This window comes from Coregonus lavaretus, assembly GCF_964263955.1.
Source record: "Coregonus lavaretus genome assembly, chromosome: 9".
NCBI classification, from domain to species: domain Eukaryota; kingdom Metazoa; phylum Chordata; class Actinopteri; order Salmoniformes; family Salmonidae; genus Coregonus; species Coregonus lavaretus.
Window position 1 is genome coordinate 48,420,319 of NC_139996.1, and position 22,938 is coordinate 48,443,256.

Sequence of the window (22,938 nt, forward strand, 5' to 3'; positions counted from 1 at the left end):
ATACAATTTGATTTGAAGTCAATAAGCTCAGTGAAACCTGAGATCTGAGTGGAGACAGATTGGAGAGACATCTGGGCAGTGCTTGACTTGGGCAGGAGCTCACCGGAGCTGAGTACCAGCACCTAAAATGTTCTACTGCTTGAGTTCCTGATCCTCTTATAGAATATTATCTCAAAAGTATAATGGAGCTCCTGCACCTAAATATAAACAGTACCGGCACCCAAATTGAGTATCGACACCCATTTCAGTTCAAGTCAAGCACTGCATCTGGGACATTTCCATATCTGATGGACATATGAACCAACCTACTGAGCAACAGCCTCGCAATGTCACATTAAGATGGGGAAAAGGTGGATGACACAAGACATGGGGTTACATTTGCACTAATATATATATGTGATATTTATGATATAACATTTGCAGCTTGAATTGGATAATTATTATTATTCTGGGACTACACTGTAAAATTGTTGGACCGTTTAGATTGCGTTAGTAAATAGGAACAATTCAATTTGGTTGAAGTTCCAGGCGGACTTTTTTCAAGTAACACAGGATAGAGCTGTCAAATTTGGTAAGTAGATAGCTCGGTTTTAATTTGTTCTAATCCTCTTGGCAAGTAACAACAAGCAATAAGGTGATATTTAATACCAAAATATGTTGGAGACCTTCATAGTCCATGTACTGATCTAGTGATACATTTCACTCAAGCTGTAAATTAGTAAGTAGCTAGCTATGAACTCCAAATGGGTGGCCACCATGCTAGCCACTGTGCTATTCGGTTAGGTTGCTATCTTGTAACGTTAGCTAGGTAGCTGATAGAATCATGCGATTTATGCTATGCATTTTTATTCTAAATTGTGTTATTGGAACAGAATTCTCCATGTCTTTTCAAATGAACAACCAGCTTGCTAGCTTCAGAGAACATGCAGATTGATTGTGTTACAAAGTTGGCCTCTGGGTGGCAGTATATGCAGACTAAAAGTGACTGCTTGTTTCAACCAGTTTCGACCTCTAATCGTGGTCCTCATCTCGAGGTGATGTCGGATAAACGTCAGCGTGCCAGGGTCCAGGGCTCTTGGGCCAAACCACTGCCCAAACAACCACGTCCAACAGGTTTTCTCTCTGCCATGCTGACTAAATTAGACCAGGGCCTATATTCACAAAGCGATTCAGAATAGGCTGCTCTAGGATCGGTTTTACTACCTTTCAGATGGTAATGATTAAGAAAGATTATATGGGTGGTGGGGTGAGATCCTAGATCAGCTCTCCTACTCTGAGACACTTTGTGAATACAAGCCCAACTCTTGTACTGTAATTTTGAGAAGTTCCATCCATGGTAATAGGCATGTTTTTAAATGGTCATATGGTGGCATATACATTTTTTTTTTGGCAGGAGCAATTCCCAATCCCAGCAGTGTTGTGAAACCAAGTGCCAATCCACCACCTGCAGGTTGGGGAGTGGGACAGCGGATGTTTGAGTATCAACAGCCTGCTAAGGTAAAAAAAAAAAAAAAGTTGGACTTTATTGTATTATTAATAGATATTTTCCAAGAGAAGAAGTTCTTGAGAAAGAGGTGTCGCCATTGACGAGAGATTAAATCAGCCTTGGGCTAACAAGGATCAACTAATAAGTTTCCCTTCTTTCTCTCTCCTCTCCTTTCTTTCCCTTTCCATTGCTCAGCCAGTCAGAGATGTCCCTACAGAGAAGGTGATGGAGTGAGTAACTTGATCAAACAATCATCTACTCCACTCCATCATTAAAACAACCAAAATGAAAAATGTGGAAGTATAACAACAATTCTTTACACATGCACCCTTTCCTGTTTCTCAGAATGGGCGGTGATTATGAGATCAGCCATGCCCCATCAGGAGTGTCAAGGTGAGTTAGAATCTAATGCATAAGGAGGTCCAATAGACATTGAATCAACCATATAAATTACAACAGGGTCCTGTTCATTAGGGGAACACCGTAGCAAAACGTTTCACAATGACATTTTTTTTTTTTGGGGGGGGGACAAGTTCAGATCATACCTCTCTATTTATGGACCGTTTCCTTCCATTTGTGTCTACTGAACACAACCCAGAATCTCTATGTCAGCTACTGCCTTCCACCCACTTCACCCGTCTGCTTCCCCCTTCAACAATTCTCTTCCCCCCTCAGACTGAGGCTGATCCCTGGGTTCCTGCCACCAGAGGAGGCTGACTGGGCCTTCAGTAAACTGATAGCAGAGCTGCCTTGGTCTCAGAAGACTAACTACAGACAGGGTATGTCGACAATCATGTCTCCAAAGGTAGACCACACAGCCATACTGTACATATAGCATACAGAGGTGAGCAAACTGATTTTTTTTATGGGTGCCATGTTGCCATTGGAAGTTTCTCCCAATTAGAATGTTATTGTCATGGAACATTTGGTACCAATGTAAGAGCGACCATCCCTGTGCAGCTGACCCGGGATTCATTCTCGACAACCCTTCCTATTCTCAAGCTAACATGCTAATCATTGCCCTACCAAAACCATAGCTATCTACATAGCGGCCTTTACCCACCATTCCTTGGTTCCTTCCCTTTGTGACCACAAGACGGAAGGACTGGATCAGGACAAGTCTTCTCCAATGATAGGTCACGGAAGGAAAAGAGACAAGGAAACAAGGAAAGACCATTTAAGTTGAATTGGAACCCAGCCCTGATTGAGGTTGCATCAGATTTCCCATCTGTCTCTCATTGAGCAAGACACAGTAGCAGACGACAACAACACGAAGGAGGCGCGTGACTCAAAATAAATAGGGGAGGGGTGCTACTGCTACACACACACACCCACTCCTCTTTATAGCCTTGCTGCACATTGACTCACTTTTTCCTACACAAGCAAGACTCTAAATAGGCTCTACATGACTAAGGCTGTGTCCCAAATAGCGCCCTATTCCCTAAAGAGTGCACTACTTTTGACCAGAGCCTTAAAGTGGAGGCCAATAATCCGAAGGCTGGCAGATGGCGATATTGATCTGGTATTGATGGTTTTGTCTTACCATCCAAACGCATTGTATGCAGCTGGCAATACATTCGTATCCCCCGTGGACCGGTTCGTACCTAAAACATTCTCCATTCAGGCTGCCAAGGCGTCGATTTCCTCCTTAACCTCATAAGGATCGTAGCTTTTTTTTCAATTTCCGCCTAAAATGACATACCCAAATCTAACTGCCTGAAGCAAGGATATGCATATTCTTGATACCATTTGAAAGGGAACACTTTGAAGTATTTGGAAATGTGAAATTAATGTAGGATAATATATAACACATTAGATCTGGTAAAAGATAATACAAACAAAAAAACATGCGTTTTCTATTTATTTTTTTGTTCCTTCTTTGAAATGCTAGAGAAAGGCTACAATATAATATTGCAGTTTAGGCGCAATTTAAATTTGGCCACTAGATGGCAGCGTTGTGTGTGTGCAAAGTTTCAGATTGATCCATTGAAGCATTGCAATACTGGACTATTTTGTATCAAGTCTGCCCAAATGTGCCGAATTGGTCAATTGATACATTTTCAAGTACATAACTATAGAGAACATACAAAAATGATATGGTAATACAAAATGTAAGTTTACACACTACCAGGAATGTCATACATGATGGATCATTAGCTTATACACTAACTTTCACACATCTAGATGGCCGGGCGGGGTGGGTGTGGAGCCAGAGACGGCAGGGGTTCAAACTGTAGAACACAGTTCCTACATTTGAATATAATAATGGATTTTATCAAACAAAACTATGCTGCATTTTATCTCTGGGACCCTTAGGATGACAAATCAGACCAAGATTACTGAATGTAAGTACATTATTTACCTTCAGAGGTGAATGCATCAAACCAGTTGCCGTGATAAGATTTTTGTTGTTGTGCACTCTCCTCAAACAATAGCATGGTATTTATTCACTGTAATAGCTACTGTAAATTGGACAGTGCAGTTAGATTAACAAGAATTGAAGCTTTCTGCCCATATAAGACATGTCTATGTCCTGGAAATATTGCTGTTACTTACAACATTCATGCTAATCATATTAGCACATGTTAGTTCAACCGTCCCTTACACGGGACACCGATCCCGTAGAGGTTAACTAAATTTAATGGCGAGAAGGCGGGAAAAATTTGGAAAATATGCATTCTTTCTTTATGAACACCATTTTTTTACGCAACAGCCACTTTTGCATGGTGGTGGAAAATTGTGTTTCATAAAGAAAGTATGCATATTTTCCCATTTTTTTCCCACCTTCTCGCCATTAAATATAGTTAACCTCTACGGGATCGGTGTCCCGTATAAGGGACAGTTGAACTAACATGGCTAATGTGATTAGCATTTACATTTTAATCATTTTAGCAGACGCTCTTATCCAGAGCGACTTACAGTTAGTGAGTGCATACATTTTCATACTGGCCCCCCCATGGGAATCGAACCCACAACCCTGGTGTTGCAAACGCCATGCTCTACCAACTGAAATACACGGGGCCCATGAATGTTGTAAGTAGAATGTTTTAGGTACGAACTGGTCCACGGGGATACGAGTATATTGCCGGCTGCATACAATGAAGCTAAGATGGAAATGACTCTTTATCGCCATCTGCCAGCCTTTGGGCTAGGCTTCCCAAAAAATTAGACCAAGAAAAAAATATGAAGTATAAAATAATTTATTTAGTCTCTGTGTTTCATAATTGTCCTTCAATTTGCAAGTGGCTGAATGTATCTCACCGGAGAAAACATCAGTGAGCGTAACTGCGCCCCTCTGTCACAGTATGTGTAGTCCATCTATCTGATGCTGTCTGGTCAAAAAGAGTATAACATTGTTGCTGCCCATAGCATTGAATTCAATAGCAATGGAAGCCAGCGAGCATTTGGCCTCCCTTGATAAAGAAAATATAAAAGAATAGCCAATCAGCGTTGAGCTGAACTGAGTGAGCTCAACTTTGAATGGTCCTGGTGCACCAAAAGAAAGTGTCAAGGGAAGCCAGTTTGGATTTGGCTTCACACCAATAACATCAAAAGCAAAACGTCATTGACAGAAAAAACGTGAATTGTTGCATCTCGTTGTGTCGTTGTCCTCCGGTGGCTAGCTAGCTAGCTAAAATCTGTACTTCGTAAATTAGCCATGGATGAAGATAGGGATTTGGACTTGTGGACTTTATCCAACCATAAATTCATACATTGTTTCCCTGCCTTGAAAGGATGGAAGTTCAAAATGTAGCTAGATGTACATAGTAGGCTAACGTTAACTAGCTGGCTCATCGTTACCCATGAAAGTAAGTTAGGCTAGCAAGCAAGCCTTTTAGCCAGGTAGCCTAGTCTAGGACAACAAAAACTAAAAGCGTGTAGGCTACTGTATACACAGTCATAGACTGTTTTGTTAACTTGAAAGAGAGGACGATGGCATTGGCGTTCCTCAGTCTACAAGTAGGGTGAGTCAACATGTTTTTTTTCTACTTGCTTGCACACACACACACACACACACATATTTGATTTGAAATCAGTACCATGGACAGCCACTTGATATTTAGCTGAAGTTTTGTTTTCAGTATCTTTAAGTTGAATGACGTTAGTTGCGGCAGCTCCTGTTTTTTTGCGACTTGCGGTAACTCTCCGTGGTTCTAAATCAAGTGGGTGGGCCTATGCCCTCCCAGCCCCCCCCCATGGCTGCGCCCCTGCCCAGTCATGTTTAATTCATAAATTAGGGCCTAATTTATTTATTTCAATTGATAGATTTTCTTATCTTAATCGTAACTCAGTAAAATCGTTGAAATTGTTGCATGTTGCGTTTATATTTTTGTTCAGTATATATATCACGGTGGTGTATGAACTAACGGGTAATAGAGCAAACAATGCAATTATCACAACACATAGGTTGTAATATGGCTTTTTTCCCCCCCTGGCTTGGCTTCCCCAATGATTTTACCCACGCACCGCTACTGGAACCCTATGGGCCCTGGTCAAAAGTAGTGCACTGTAAACGGAATAGGGTGCCATTTGGGACGCTGCCCATGACTGACTAGAGTTTTGTTTATCCTTGTCCTGATATCATCTTTTTATGGGTACAGTGAAAGGTTTGGGTTTAGCTATAATAAATGAAATCATGTCTAAATATTTGCTTTGGGCCTAATGTATGAACTGTGAAGTCTCAACTCGGGGAACAGTGGAATGACGTTTTGGCTTTGAGCCTGTTTTCTTTTATGCCCCCAAATGAGAAATGTATTAGTGCTTGCTTCCATAGAAAAGAGCGATGGAGCAAGGTTTTATAAAGATGACCTGGGAACTGCAGGTTTCCCTCATTTGGGGTGACTATTTCACGATGCAAAATAGTTTTAAATCTTTTGCACCATGAAAATGTCGCCCTTGGAGTAAAACAAAGCAGTGGAAGGCACTTAGCCCATGACCACATTAAGTAGCCCATGACCACATTAAGTAGCCCACACACTGTCAAATATGGATGCAAATTATGAGGATGTTTTCTGCTAATTGCTCAAGAAATCAAGTAAAACTTACAATTAAATATATATATGTGTGTGTGTATACATCACCATTACAATGAAGTTACTGGGACCTGAAATTACACAGTTTTGTTGTTTACTGTCCATATGTATTATACTTTATATCACTAGACTATTATTCTGGTTCCTGCTAGAGCTCCAACTAGTCATGATTTCGCCTCTTTGTCAAATTGCCTTGACCCAAATACAGTACCAATTTAGAGATTGTTTACTTGTTTCTGGCCGCCCAGCTCTATTAAATCAACTAATTTGTGTGTGTGTCTGTGTCTGTGCAATGTGCATGCACTACAGGAAGTGATTGTGTGTGTGTGTGTGTGTGTGTGTGTGTGTGCGCCTGCACCTGTGTATGTACAGAAAATGTGCTTATATCACTATACTATCCAAGGACACAGATTATTCATATAGTGTAACTGTAATGCCACTGTGTGTTGTATAGGTGAGGCCTATGAGGAGCCCAGGTTAACCTGCTGGTATGGAGAACTGCCTTACACGTACGCCCACTCTACTATGGAGGCCAACACACAGGTATGATATATACACCTCTGCCGCATGAGAGGATAGTGGAACTGAATTTAATGAGCATTGAGCTTGTAAAAGAGATGTGATCATTTTACTAATGTATTTCCCCTTTATCTCAACCACAATGCACTTTTGCTCAGTCTCTTACCATTTCTCTCGGACTCTTGCTTTCGCTCTACCTCAGTTGACCTTTTCCTTGTTCTCCCTTTTACTCTCTTTCTCTGCCAATGTGTACGCTAGTACTGCTAACACAACAGCTTATCTATATACTGATTCCCTAAACCTACTACTTCCCTAAGAAATGCTAAGCATATAAATAATACTGTAGACATAGTGAAACACTGTAAAAAAGCACTATAAGCATCTAACGTGAGCCGCGGTACATAACCTCCCTCTCTCTTTTTCTCATTCTTCGCCCTTCTCTCCCTCCCTCAGTGGCACCCGTTGCTGGTCACCCTGCGCTGCGCCATAGAGAAGGCGAGTGGCCACCGTTTCAACTCGCTGATGTGCAACCTGTACAGGAACTGCAAAGACAGCATCGGCTGGCACAGTGATGACGAGGCCGCGCTGGGCACACGGCCCACCATCGCCTCCCTCAGCCTGGGGGACATGAGGGTGTTCAGCCTCCGCAAGCAGCCCGCACCGGTAAGACTGGGATCATGGGGGAGGGAGGGAGGTGGGATGGGAGAGATGGGGTGGGTGATGTAAGGCCCATCATCGCCTCCCTCAGCCTGGGGGACATGAGGGTGTTCAGCCTCCACAAGCTGCCTTCGCCTATTAGACTGGAGGGGAGACAGAGGGATGAGTTACAATCGTGTAGGGATGAGGTTTTGCTCTGTTTGGAGTACCCCCCCGAAATACCCCATATGTTGATTTTACCAGTAGGCCTATGTTCTTATGGGTCTTCCCAAGTACCCGATATGGAAATGCCAAGTACTCATAGGGGTTCACGTATAAGCAGGCATCTTTCTGCCATTTTCATTCCTGGGCGGGCTGCCCAAATGTTATATCGGGTCGCCTTAGTCCAAACAGTGTAAAAAAAGAAAACATTTGTATTTATATATTTTGGGGGGGATGGGAAAACACTTTCAGTGTAAACTTAAACGACTAAAACTAGATATAAAGTATGTAGAAAAGATTATGGACCTATATTTTTTTAAAGTAATATAATCTTTAAGAACTAACAATCACCAAAATAAAAGCTAGACAGTCACGAGAACCAAAAATGGCAAAAACAATTTTGCAGTATTAATTTTATGTTTGAGCAAAAGAACACGCTATTAGCCATGGCATAGAATTGCACAAAACTAGCTTTAAATGCAACATTTTCTCTCAGCTGCAGGAAATTAGCTTTAAACTGCAAAAATCTCTCCACTCCATGGAGAAATTTGTATAATTGCATTAAATTGGCTTAAAAATGCAATACTTTCTCTACACCACCAAGATGGGGGCCTCAAATTTTTTTTTTTTTATGTCGCTGCGCCGACCACGCTCATTGCCACGCCCCCTGCGATTTAGCCCCTTTATGAACCAGAAAAAAACCTGTATGAGAGTAGTTTCCCATAGATTACCGTGGCCTAAATCTGGACAGTTAGCCTAAGTCTTGTTCATACAATGTTATTACCCACATGAAAAAATACTACAGTTTACTATAGAATACTACAGTATTTAGTATAGAATTATCAGTGGTGTAAAGTACTAAAGTATTTTTGACATCTTTTACTTTTACTTCACTGCATTCTTAAAGAAAATAATGTACTTTTTGCTCCATACATTTTCCCTGACACCCAAAAGTACTCGTTAAATTTTGAAAGCTTAGCAGGACAGGAAAATGGTCCAGTCACACACTTATCAAGAGAACATCCCTGGTCATCCCTACTGATGATCTGCTGGACTCACTAAACACATATGCTTTGTTTGTAAATTATGTCTGAGTGTTGGAGTGTGCACCTAACTATCCGTACATTATTTTTTTTTAACTAGAAAATGGTGCCGTCTGGTTTGCTTAATATAATATTTGAGATTATTTATACTTTTAATTTTGATACTTAAGTATATTTAAAACCAAATACTTTTAGACTTTTACTCAAGTAGTATTTTACTGGGTGTCTTTTACTTGAGTACATTTTCTATTAAGGTATCTTTACTTTTACTCAAGGATGACAATTGGGTACATATTCCACCACTGAGAATGATGTAGTAAACTGTAGTATACTGTAGAATAATATACAATTACACACTGTAGTATCCCTTGATTGTGTAGTGCTTACTATAGAATTGTGTAGTATACTGTAGAATACTATACTACACACTGTAGTATCCCTCGATCATGTGTAGTACTAACTATAGCTTGTTGTAGTATACTTGTAGAATACTATATTAAAAACCACAGTAGTATCTGCAAAAAAACAGTAAATACTACAGTAATGTCTGCAAAAACACTACACTTAGTAAATACTACAGTATTTAATTTCCATATACAGTACCCTGCCCATTCCCCTCCCGCATATCCCAATTCGTGACACCCATAATTGAGAAACCTACATGCCAAGTATAAACCATATATTGTGTTCCCTACAGGTTATAGAAAATAGCAGAAGCTCTGAACTAGCCGTTAAGACACCAGTCCTACCTACAAGTTATGAAACATTTGCTATTTTACTAGGTTTCCTCAAGGAGAAAGCCTCCACTTCAATGTCAAAGATAAAACAAAAACACTATAGTAAATACTACAGTATACTACAGTTCTTTTACTATAGTATTTATACTATAGTTAACTGTAAATACTACAGAACTACAGTATACTACTGTAAGTACTACAGTAAATACTACAGTATTAACTGTAGTGTTTTTGCGGACTTAAGTCTTTAGTCTGCAAGAACACTACAGTGAATACTACAGTAAAGTCCGCAAAAACACTATAGTGAATACTATAGTATTTACAGTGCATTCTGAAAGTATTCAGAATGTGTCTATATAACACACCTGTCTAAACCAAGCCATGAGGTCGAAGGAATTGTCCATAGAGCTCCAAGACAGGATTCTGTTGAGGCACAGATCTGGGGAAGGGTACCAAAAAATGTCTGCAGCATTGAAGGTCCCCAAGAACACAGTGGCCTCCATCATTCTTAAATGGAAGAAGTTTGGAACCACCAAGACTCTTCCTAGAGCTGGCCGCCTGGCCAAACTGAGCAATTGGGGGAGAAGGGCCTTGGTCAGGGATGTGACCAAGAACCTGATGCTCTGACAGAGCTCAAAAGTTCCTCTGTGGAGATGGGAGAACCTTCAAGAACGACAACCATCTCTCCAGCACTCCACCAATCAGGCCTTTATGGTAGAGTTGCCAGACGGAAGCATTCCTCAGTAAAAAGCACATTACAGCCCGCTTAGAGTTTGCCAAAAGGCACCTAAAGACTCTCAGACCATGTCTGATGAAACCAAGATTGAACTCTTTGGCCTGAATGCCAAACGTCACGTCTGGAGAAAACCTGGCACCATCCCTACGGTGAAGCATGGTGGTGGCAGCATCATGCTGTGGGGATGTTTTTCAGTGGCAGAGACTGGGAGACTAGTCAGGATTGAGGGAAAGATGAATGGAGCAAAGTACAGAGAGATCCTTGATGAAAACCTGCTCCAGAGCACTCAGGACCTCAGACTGGGGCAAAGATTCACCTTCTAACAGGACAACGACCCTAAGCACACAGCCAAGACAATGCAGGAGTGGCTTCGGGACAAGTCTCTGAATGTCCTTGAGTGGCCCAGCCAGAGTCCGGGCTTGAACCCGATCGAACATTTCTGGAGAGAACTGAAAATAGCTGTGCAGCGATGCTCCCCATCCAACCTGTCAGAGCTTGAGAGGATCTGCAGAGAAGAATCTGAGAAACTCCACAAATACAGGTGTGCCAAGCTTCTAACGTCATACCCAAGAAGACTAGAGGCTGTATCGCTGCCAAAGGTGGTTCAACAAAGTGTAATGTAATATTTCATATATATATTTATTTTTATAAAATGTCTAAAAACCAGTTTTTGCTTCGTCATTATAGGGTATTGTGTGTAGATTGAAAAGGGGAAAAAACTATAACGTAACAAAATGTGGAAAAAGTCAAGGGGTCTGAATACTTTCCGAATGCACTGTATACCATAGTATTCTATAGTCTTTTTCAATGTGGGTATATCGGTGTTTATAACCAACTACTTTCTAACTCGGTGGTAACGCTCATCCATCATAATGTAGATTAACTGTGCTAGTTGTGTAAGTATACAGATGTGATATGTGGTGTTACAGTTTGTACCCATGACTCAGTTGGGGGCTTTTTATTGCCCTGTGTGTCTGTGTCAGGAGGAGAACGGAGACTACACGTATGTGGAGAGGCTGCGGATCCCTCTGACTCACGGCACTCTCCTGATGATGGAAGGAGCCACTCAGGATGACTGGCAGGTAAGCCCGGCCAATCAAACACAGGGACACACCCTAACAACACCATATACAGGTAACTGCCAAAATAAAGGAAACACCAACATAAAGTGTCTTAATAGGGCGTTGGGCCACCAGGAGCTGACAGAACAGCTTCAATGCACCTTGGCATAGACTGTACAAGTGTCTGGTACTCTATTGGAGGGATGCAATGCCATTCTTCCACTAGAAATTACATAATTTGGTGTTTTGATTGATGGTGGTGGAAAACGCTGTCTCAGGCGCCGCTCCAGAATCTCCCATAAGTGTTGAATTGGGTTGAAATCTGGTGACTAAGACGGCCATGGCATATGGTTAACGTTGTTTTCATGCTCATTAAACCATTGTGACCAGACCACTAATGCCCTGTGGATGGGAGCATTGTCATCTTATGTGGACATAACCATGGTAGCCAAAGTATTTATACATGACCCAAAGCTTGATGGGATGTTAATTGCTTAAAACTCTCAGGAACCACACCTGTGTGGAAGCACCTGCTTTCAATATCATTTGTATCCCTCATTTACTCAACTGTTTCCATTATTTTAGCAGTTACTTTTATGTCCCACACAGGATGACTGGCAGGTATGCCCGGCCAATCAAACACAGGGACACGCCCCAACAACACCAGGGTCGTGTTCATTAGGGCACGCAATGGAAAACATTTAAAAACAGAAAACAAAAGTGAGTGTTACTTATTGGATAAGTCCAGGTAGTCCCTCCCTGTTTCAGTCCACTTTCTTTGATTTGGTGCCTAATGAACACGACCCATCTATCACAAAAAAAAAAGCATACAGTACCAGTCAAAAGTTTGGACACACCTACTCATTCCAGGGTTTTTCTTTATTTTTACTATTTTCTACATTGTAGAATAATAGTGAAGACATCTAAACTATGAAATATCACATATGGAATCATGTAGTAACCAAAAAAGTGTTAAACAAATCAAAATATATTTTATAGTTGAGATTCTTCAAAGTAGCCACCCTTTTGTATTTGTATTTATTATGGATCCCCATTAGCTGCTGCCAAGGCAGCTACTCTTCCTGGGGTCCAGCAAAATTAAGGCAGTTCATACAATTTTAAAAACATTACAATACATTCACAGATTTCACAACACACTGTGTGCCCTCAGGCCCCTACTCCACCACTACCACATATAATCTACAGTACAAAATCCATGTGTATGTGTGTATAGTGCGTATGTTATTGTGTGTGTATGCATGTGTCTGTACCTATGTTTGTGTTGCTTCACAGTCTCCGCTGTTCCATAAGGTGTTTTTAAAAATCTGTTTTCTAAATCTAATTGTACTACTTGCATCAGTTACTTGATGTGGAATAGAGTTCCATGTAGTCATGGCTCTATGTAGTACTGTGCGTCTCCCATAGTCTGTTCTGGACTTGGGGACTGTGAAGAGACCTCTGGTGGCATGTCTTGTGGGGTATGCATGGGTGTCCGAGATGTGTGCCAGTAGTTCAAACAAACAGCTTGGTGGATTCAACATGTCAATACCTCTCATAAATACAAGTAGTGATGAAGTCAATCTCTCCTCCACTTTGAGCCAGGAGAGATTGACATGCATATTATTAATATTAGCTCTCTGTGTACATCCAAGGGCCAGCCGTGCTGCCCTGTTCTGATCCAATTGCAATTTTCATAAGTCCTTTCTTGTGGCACCTGACCACACGACTGAACAGTAGTCCAGGTGCGACAAAACTAGGGCCTGTAGGACCTGCCTTGTTAATAGTGCTGTTAAGAAGGTAGAGCAGCACTTTATTATGGACATACTTCTCCCCATCTTAGCTACTGTTGTATCAATATGTTTTGACCATGACAGTTTACAATCCAGGGTTACTCCAAGCAGTTTAGTCACCTCAACTTGCTCAATTTCCACATTATTTATTACAATATTTAGTTGAGGTTTAGGGTTTAGTGAATGATTTGTCCCAAATACAATGCTTTTAGTTTTAGAAATATTTATGACTAATTTATTCCTTGCCACCCACTCTGAAACTAACTGCAACTCTTTGTTAAGTGTTGCAGTCTTTTCAGTCACTGTAGTAGCTGACATGTATAGTGTTGAGTCATCCGCATACATAGACACTCTAGCTTTACTCAAAGCCAGTGGCATATCATTAGTAAATATTGAAAAAAGTAATGGGCCTAGACAGCTGCCCTGGGGAATTCCTGATTCTACCTGGATTATGTTGGAGAGGCTTCCATTAAAGAACACCCTCTGTGTTCTGTTAGACAGGTAACTCTTCCACAATATAGCAGGTGGAGTAAAGCCATAACACATACGTTTTTCCAGCAGCAGACGATGATCGATAATGTGAAAAGCCTCACTGAAGTCTAACAAAACAGCCCCCACAATCTTTTTATCATAAATTTATCTCAGCCAATCATCAGTCATTTGTGTAAGTGCTGTGCTTGTTGAATGTCCTTCTCTATAAGCGTGCTGAAAGTTTGTTGTCAATTTAGTTTACTGTAAAATAGCATTGTATCTGGTCAAACACAATTTATTTGCCTTGATGACAGCTTTGCACACTCTGGGCATTCTCTCAACCAGCTTCATGAGGTAGTCACCTGGAATGCATTTCAATTAACAGGTGTGCCTTGTTAAAAGTTAATTTGTGGAATTTATTTCCTCCTTAATGCGTTTGAGCCAATCAGTTGTGTTGTGTCAAGGTAGGGGTGGTATACAGAAGATAGCCCTATTTGGTAAAAGACCAAGTCCATATTATGGCAAGAACAGCTCATATAAGCAAAGAGAAATGACAGTCCATCATTACTTTAAGACATGAAGGTCAGTCAATACGGAAAATGTCAAGAACTTTTAAAGTTTATTGAAGTGCAGTCGCAAAACCAATTAAGCGCTCGGATGAAACTGGCTCTCATGACGACCGCCACAGGAATGGAAGACCCAGAGTTACCTCTGCTGCAGAGGATAAGTTCATTAGCGTTAACTGCACCTCAGATTGCAGCCCAAATAAATGCTTCACAGAGTTCAAGTAACAGACATCTCAACATCCACTGTTCAGAGGAGACTGTGTGAATCAGGCCTTCATGGTCGAATTGCTGCAAAGAAACCACTACTAAAGGACACCAGTAAGAAGAAGATACTTGCTTGGGCCAAGAAACACGAGCAATGGACATTAGACTGGTGGAAATGTGTCCTTTGGTCTGGAGTCCAAATTGGAGATTTTTGGTTCCAACCGCCGTGTCTTTGTGAGAAGCGGTGTGGGTGAACGGATGATCTCCGCATGTGTATTTCCCACCGAAAAGCATGGAGGAGGAGGTGTTATGGTGTTGGGGTGCTTTGCTGGTAACACTGTCTGTGATTTTATTTAGAATTCAAGGTCCACTTAACCAGCATGGCTACCACAGCATTCTGCAGCGATATGCCATCCTATCTGGTTTGGGCTTAGTGGGACTTTTTTGGTTACTACATGATTCCATATGTGTTATTTCATAGTTTTGATGTCTTCACTATTATTCTACAATGTAGAAAATAGTAATAATAAAGAAAAACCCTTGAATGAGTAGGTGTTCTAAAACTTTTGACCAGTAGTGTATATCTTATTTATTTAATTTCGTCAACAAGGTACACACATCAACGTAAAAGTGAGTTTATATTTATTAGGGATATTTCTTATTCACAATTTCCATTTAACAAATACACATTGGCAATTGAGTTAGCTAGCTATAAAGCTCACGTTCATCCATAGATCATGGTCCCCCAAGAATGAAAGACCATACATGTAGCTTGCTGGTCCCTGGCGCAAAAAGGTTGAGAAACACCAATAGAAATGTTTCGGTATTCAAAATCTTACGCTTTATCGACCTTGCCAGGAACAACAAAACCCAGTGAGCCGACCGTGCGTGTTGCTCTCTAATCATATGGTATGTGATAACAGGCTTTAGTCCTAGTGGGTTATGAGTTATCAGACAACAGCAAAGACTTTCTAAAGTAAAGAACATTATGTCTGTCTCTGTGGTTCTGAGCTTTTCTATCAGACAAGGATTTCTTAGGGGAGAGAGTGGGGGTGTGTGTGTGTCGGTAAGCAAGTAAGTGTGTGAATGTGTCCAGACTACCTCCACCAAACCCACACTTCCAGTGACCTGAAACTATAGAACACAGTGTCTCTGCTGTTTATAACCCTAGCCACCATAACAAACTGCACATATTTATGACTGTTACTGTTATGGTGTTTCCCTATTATACACAAAGAATGCTGTGTGATGGAAAGTAAAGTAAGAGAGTTCCCAGACAGACAGATTGACAGCCAGACGGAGCGATTGATAGGGAGCAGGAGGAAGGAAAAACCAGAGATTTAATGAAAGCAATTTATTTGCTCTCAGGGACGAATATGTGTGTGTGTGTGTGTGTGTGTGTGTAAAAGTATATGTGGACGATTGTGTGTATGTGTGTGTGTCTTCGGGTCGGATCACACCGCCGGACTGCCTGCCTCCGTCACTAAGACGGTAGGAGCCATTTATCCTGTCAGACAGTGTAATCTTCCCATCCTGCTGTACCCCGTGTTCTCTCTCTCCTGCTCCACAGTCAGTTGCCGTAGTTTCCTGGCCCCGACACTGGACCCTAGAGAAGCGCCACTTTAAAGGCCCAGTCCTTAATTTAAAGAGACAAAGAGAGAAACGTGTTGAGACAAAAAGGTCAGCTGCGTTTTATGGCAACATCTGGCAGGAGTCCCATCCCAGAGAATTCTTAGTCTGGCCCCCACCTTGCCCCCACCTAATCAAGCTACTTTTCACAAAAACCCAGCGCCTAGTTAATTCACCATCCGTTTGAAACGGACACTAAATATTTAGACTGGGGTGTAGATCTTGTTGTGTAACCACTGTGGTAACTCTCCCCGTCTAAATCCGGACTGAGCGTTTGTCTTCGCCAAGACTCGTTCCCTGGTGACAGTTTTTAGATAAACAACGAACAGTGTATCTGATTTTGGTTGAAGCTTGGAGGTGAGAAGTGAGACTACGTCTGCCAAGTCACTAGTAAGACATGCACAGAGTGGGTGTGTGTCCGTCTGTCTGTCCTGTCTGTGTCTGTCTGTAAGAGAGAGTGAGAGGCAAGTGAGGGAGAGTCTCTGATACAAGGCCAAGGAGTAGTGGGACAAAGGACTGATCTTACTGTCTGTCTGTCTGTCTTGTGTGTGTGTGTGAGCTGTGCATGTGTGTTTTGCCTCTCGACTTAATAACTCCGCTATGGGAAGGCTCCTTAAAGTGATGGTGGTAAAACAGAAAAACAACATAGTGGAGGTACTTGACTAACGCAGTTCAGTGAACTCACTCTAATACACAGAACTATTATTTGCTTTTGTGTCCTCAACAGCATTCAGTGGCCAAAGAGTACCACGACCGAGGGCCTCGTATCAACCTGACCTTCCGCACCATGTACCCAGAGCATGACCGAGACCAAGGGCCAGACTACCACCCCAACACTAAACACACTGGCCTTCACAAACAACTTCACACTTAACGCTGGGTGGGACTGCTAAGAAGAGTGGTAAAGGAAGATTGTGTGGATATTTGGAGGAAGAGGAGATAATGACCTGGACCCTTGATGGACACCATTAAGTACACTTTATGGGATAGTGAGGAAGATGATGAGTGTTGACATCAGGAGAAAATACAAGCTTAAAACCACCAGACAAGATTTGAAAGGAGTTATCAAAGTTTACAGTTATGCTCACTAAATATGTGGAGAGCAATGTTATTGTTTCATTGCATCATACAGTAGATTTTGCCTTAAATATATCCCATAACGGATTAGTTTGACAACTATTGTTTCTGTGGAATGGAATCTCTGGGGTCAAGTTCTATGAAGGCCTTATAAAGTTAAAATCTGAAGTAAAAAATATTTTTGTATAATTTATCCACATTTATTTATTTATTTGAAGACTAATCAGGACAGGGAAAAGATGGAGGAGGAGTTTTGGCTTTCTACCTGGTTGCCTTTTATTTCATCTTTCTTTGGCTTCAAATTTTGATTTTGTTTAATTAGCTATTCTATTTACAATTACAAGTCGTAATTTAATGCCCCTTGTTTTGTAGACTTTTGGGAGAAAAAATCCCAGCTATATAAAATGTGAAAGAACAACTTTCAAGTTGACCAAATATAGCCCTGTTTATTTTGTAACACTAAAGGATAAAGTTATTGTTTTGAATGGTTGGTAAATAAACAGAAAGAGAGAATCATCACATTTGTATTGGTCACATACACGTATTTAGCAGATGTTATTGCGGGTGTAGCGAAATGTTTAGCTTGCAGAAGTTTGAAAATATCTCTAACTTTCATTATCCCCATGTATAAGGAGGAGAAACCCGTTGATAGCGGTTCTGCCTTCTGTTTGCAACCTTCTTTAATGCTATTACATGGCATTTTCAATGCCTTAGTTTAATTTTAAGGTATTTTCAAGGCCTTATTTTGTAGGTCATTATAAGGCATTACAAGGCATTATCAAGGCACTTACCTAACAGTGTGCCCTGGAGTAAGCTCGTACCGAGATAATATTTTATTCAACTGCCAAGTGGTTACATGGGTATAGCCAACACACCCACCACCTCACCCTCAGTATGTAGAAGTCCCATTGAAGTGCCTGTGAAGTTTTATGTAGAGATAAATTAGCCTCAGTCCTCCTCACACACTTCACAGCTTGGACCTGATGCTGAGATAGTCAGGGCCCCCACACTAAGATGATACAGGTAGCTGCCAAAATAAAGGAAACGCCAACATAAAGCGTCTTAATAGGGCGTTGGGCCACCACGAGCCGCAAGAGCAGCTTTAATGCGCCTTAGCATAGATTCTACAAGTGTCTGGAACTCTATTGGAGGGATGCGACACCATTCTTCCACGAGAAACTCCCATCAATTGGTGTTTTGGTGATGGTGGTGGAAAACCTTATCTCAGGTGCCGCTCCAGAATCTCCCAGAAGCGTTCAATTGGGTTGATATCTGGTGACAGACAGACAGACACACACACACACACACACCTCTTTTGAGATCTCTCTTTCAAAGTCACTGAGATCTCTTCTACCCATGGTTGCCAAAATAATGGGCAATTGGGCATTTTTATAAATGGCCCTAAGCATGATGGGATGTTAATTGCTTAATTAACTCATAGCTTTATTTTGGCAGTTAGCTGTATATTCAGTACCATGGGAAAGTTCCCCCTTCACAACCATGGACCATGGAGGTCTTCCTCTCCCATTGTAACTACAGTAGCCAATCTCATTACTCCAACCTTAGCAGAATGTCTCCTCTTAGTTTGGTTATCCTTGTGGTTAGTCTGTATTGACATGCAAATGTACATAAGGTAATACCTATTAAGCTACGCACCTGTATGTTGGAGAGAGAAATATATGTTATAAAATGGACATAGGTTTGAATTTCTTTCATTAAAGTTGTTAAATCTCAGTAATACATTTATTCTTGCAACACACTTTTTTTTTTTTCACATCTTCATCAGTCCACTTTTTATACAGTCTCACATTCAAGTTTTCAAGATATCAGTGTCCTCTTGCCCAAAATCAAGCGAGCAAAAGGCCTGCTGTTAGGATTTCTTTGAGTCTTGTATGTGACATTTTACAGTTGACTGACGAGAATTTTGGTTTTGAATGGTTCGCTCATCCAGATGCATGGTTCACTACTATATGTTTATATATAGACACTACCTCAGTCTCTGGCACTAGGTTACATCAACATGTCAAAGTATGTAGTCCAGTCACACCATAGCAGCTCAAGTCATTAGAAGATGTAGTTATTAATAGGTGTTAGTAAGATATCTATTACCTGCATCATTGCAAACAGAAGCTCTCCTTGTGACAGTGCCAGAGTTTTTGGACCAGGGCTGTGTTCATGAGGGGCACAACGTTTTAACACGTTCTGTAATGGAAAATGAAACTTAGTTCAGGTCTTACCTCCCCGTTTCAGTCAGTTTTCTTCTGTTTGATGTCTAATGAATACACCCCAGGTTCATGTTCATAAGGGCACATGTTTTGCAATGGAAAACGAAAACCAGCGTTTCTTATTGGACATATTCAGGGAGTACTTCCTCATTTCACCCCATTTTCTTTTGTTTTATGCATACTGAAAACAAGACCCTGCGCTCTGGTTGGAGGGGTGCATCTCAATAATCTAAACTGCCGTCCTTTCCTTGTCTCCTCTCCTCCTCCATCTGCACTGATAGAAAAGATCTGAACCCGTGAAATCATGTCCTGCAGGCAATAGCATCCATCACATTGCTTCGAAAAAGATGTTGCTTATGTTTTGAAAGAGAGGAAAAAAAGAAAGGAGTGCAGGTAACTCTATTGAGACACACCCCTAGCTTGTGAAACACCATGATATGATAATATATGACAGTGATTAACTTCAGGGTGTTGACAGTGATGAAGCACATTGGCAGTGACTTATCCAAAGCTTCACTTTCTTAGTGTCTACACTGGCGGCACAGTAGCCTAAGACTGTTGTCTTTTCTCTGTGTTTCAGTACTAGTGTAAACTGCCCAGCTTTTGGCCTGGGCCCTCGCCCGTGAGTTATTCTCCCCCAGTGATTTGTTGAAGCGTTTAATGAAAGCAATGATGTGTTCCCAAACACTTAATTGGCAGTGGCACCCCAACCACTACACAGTGCCCTCCCTCCCTTTACTCCTCTGTGGGACTGACCTAGAGAGGAGAGGAGAGGAACAGAGTAGGAGAAGGAGGAGAGGTAGTCCTCTGTTTGCTCTTCTGTCAAGACAGAAATCTGGAGAGTCACACAGTGGGTTCAGTGGGCATCTTCACTTTGCAATTAACATCCCTTGAAGAATAATTGGTGTGTGTGTGCATGTACGTGCGTGGTTGGCAAGCACAGTGATGTTGTGTAACAGGTTAAAGCCCCTTGGTTGAGCAGGGATGTGAGTGTGTGTGTGTGTGTGTGTGTGTGTTTGTGGAGCTAAGTCTGGCCAGCCCACAGTGTGGTGGGACTATTTGTTCGTAGAGAGAGGTTGAAGGTGGAACTCATGTCCGAATGGACAGAGAAACAGAGAAATGCCTCAGCACGGTGTTTGTAGGTAAAGCGCTTGTATACTGCTCTTGTTTGAGAATACAATTTCTAACAAAGATATCTACATATATTTCCGGATATTGTGTATCACTGGAAATAATCCAAATTAATCCGAATTTAAGTTTTGAAAACATAGCTTATCCAAACAAAGTGGTCTCTTGGTATTGGGTAAATTGAGCCGCCTTGGGGCAAGATTTTCCACGTCTACAAATGTATATTCTGGATGAAATATTACCAGCACCTTTGAAAAATGCACTATCTTGATTTCATATGCATGACAAATTGCAAAAATACTATGCATATTAATGACAAAATGTAATCAGAATTTGTATGGGGTATGTTAAGCCAAATGGAACCTTTTGGACTATATTAGCCCACACAGCTACAAGGATGCACTTTCATGCTAGGTTTAGGACCTCACATTGAAGCTTATAGAGACCCTAACTGATGTATGAAAGTCTAAAAACAATCTACTTTGGTTTAGATACAAGCATCATGAAATCTATAACACAATAAATATATTTGTAAATGTATTCAATTATGGTTTATTCCTTCACAGCCGCCATGAAATTATGACCTCTTCCTAAATATTTGGTCACATTATTCATTTTGTGTATGGTTTCCTAGAAACAAGGGGTGGATTAACTAACCCTTTGGCATGACTTACCCCACTCATCCCTATATGTCAAGGGCTTTAAAGTTTCAGACAGGAAATGTATGCATGTAATATATCTAAATGTTCCATTCCTGTTTCAAAACCATTATACTCTACTGACACGCTAAAATAGATAGGTACATAGGCTTTACAGCAAATTGGTAAATAGGCTTTACAGCAAATCACATTGCACCCCCTTAATTGTAAAAATATACATATGCTCAACCATTGAAGCATATTTATTTTAGCATCACTTTTATTAATTATTTGGAACATATTCCATTTATATACACTACTGGTCAAAAGTTTTAGAACACCTACTCATTCAAGGGTGTTTCTTAATTTATACTATTTTCTACATCGTAGAATAATAGTGAAGACATAAACTATGAAATAACACATCATGTAGTAACCAAAAAAGTGTTAAACAAATCAAAATGATTGATGACAGCTTTGCACACTCTTGGCATTCTCTCAACCAGCTTCACCTGGAAGGCTTTTCCAACAGTCTTGAAGGAGCTCCCACGTATGCTGAGCACTTGTTGGCTGCTTTTCCTTCACTCTGCGGTCCGACTCATCCCAAACCATCTCAATTTGGTTGAGGTCGGGGGATTGTGGAGGCCAGGTCATCTGATGCAGCACTCCATCACTCTCCTTCTTGGTCAAATAGCCCTTACACAGCCTGGAGGTGTGTTGGGTCATTGTCCTGTTGAAAAACAAATGATAGTCCCACTAAGCCCAAACCAGATGGGATGGCGTATCGCTGCAGAATGCTGTGGTAGCCATGCTGGTTAAGTGTGGTTGGAACCAAAAATCTCAAATTTGGACCACAGACCAAAGGACACGTTTCCATCAGTCTAATGTCAATTTCTTGTGTTTCTTGGCCCAAGCAAGTCTCTTCTTCTTATTGGTGTCTTTTAGTAGTGGTTTCTTTGCAGCAATTCGACCATGAAGGCCTGATTCACACAGTCTCCTCTGAACAGTTGATGTTGAGATGTGTCTGTTACTTGAACTCTGTGAAACATTTATTTGGGCTGCAATTTCTGAGGCTGGCAACTCTAATGAACTTATCCTCTGCAGCAGAGGTAACTCTGGGTCTTCCATTCCTGTGGTGGCCCTCATGAGAGCCAGTTTCATCAGAGCGCTTGATGGTTTTTGCGACTGCACTTGAAGAAACTTTCAAAGTTCTTGAAATGTTCCGTATTGACTGACATTAATGTCTTAAAATAATGATGGACTGTCATTTCTCTTTGCTTATTTGAGCTGTTCTTGCCATAATATGGACTTGGTCTTTTACCAAATAGGGCTATCTTCTGTATACCACCCCTACCTTGTCACAACACAACTGATTGGCTCAAACGCATTAAGGAGGAAATAAATTCCACAAATTAACTTTTAACAAGGCACACCTGTTAATTGAAATGCATTCCAGGTGACTACCTCATGAAGCTGGTTGAGAGAATGCCAAGAGTGTGCAAAGCTGTCATCAAGGCAAATAAATTGTGTTTGACCAGATACAATGCTATTTTACAGTAAACAAAATTGACAACAAACTTTCAGCACGCTTATAGAGAAGGACATTCAACAAGCACAGCACTTACACAAATGACTGATGATTGGCTGAGATAAATGTATGATAAAAAGATTGTGGGGGCTGTTTTGTTAGACTTCAGTGAGGCTTTTGACATTATCGATCATTGTCTGTTGGTGTGC

The 22,938-nt window shown here is 41.1% G+C and overlaps 1 protein-coding gene across 1 annotated transcript; it reads left to right on the forward strand.

Annotated features, from left to right (window-relative positions):
- The first annotated feature begins 526 nt into the window (after positions 1-526).
- Positions 527-18,944, forward strand: LOC311135510 (alpha-ketoglutarate-dependent dioxygenase alkB homolog 3-like). The gene is made up of 10 exons (XM_084169521.1): positions 527-571; positions 1,003-1,113; positions 1,394-1,497; positions 1,682-1,716; positions 1,832-1,879; positions 2,162-2,265; positions 6,974-7,062; positions 7,492-7,701; positions 11,396-11,494; positions 16,861-18,944. Exons 2-10 carry the CDS (start codon positions 1,038-1,040, stop codon positions 17,005-17,007), a joined length of 912 nt encoding a protein of 303 aa, XP_084025647.1. The 5' UTR covers positions 527-571; positions 1,003-1,037; the 3' UTR covers positions 17,008-18,944.
- Positions 18,945-22,938: the final 3,994 nt, after the last annotated feature.

What these genes read in the sequence shown, in the direction of transcription:
- LOC311135510 (XM_084169521.1), top strand. Translation starts at nt 1,038, where the DNA reads ATGTCGGATAAACGTCAGCGTGCCAGGGTCCAGGGCTCTTGGGCCAAA. An exon ending in CTATGGAGGCCAACACACAG is followed by an intron (nt 7,063 to 7,491) that starts GTATGATATATA and finishes TCCCTCCCTCAG; the next exon opens with TGGCACCCGTTGCTGGTCAC. An exon ending in CCACTCAGGATGACTGGCAG is followed by an intron (nt 11,495 to 16,860) that starts GTAAGCCCGGCC and finishes TGTCCTCAACAG; the next exon opens with CATTCAGTGGCCAAAGAGTA.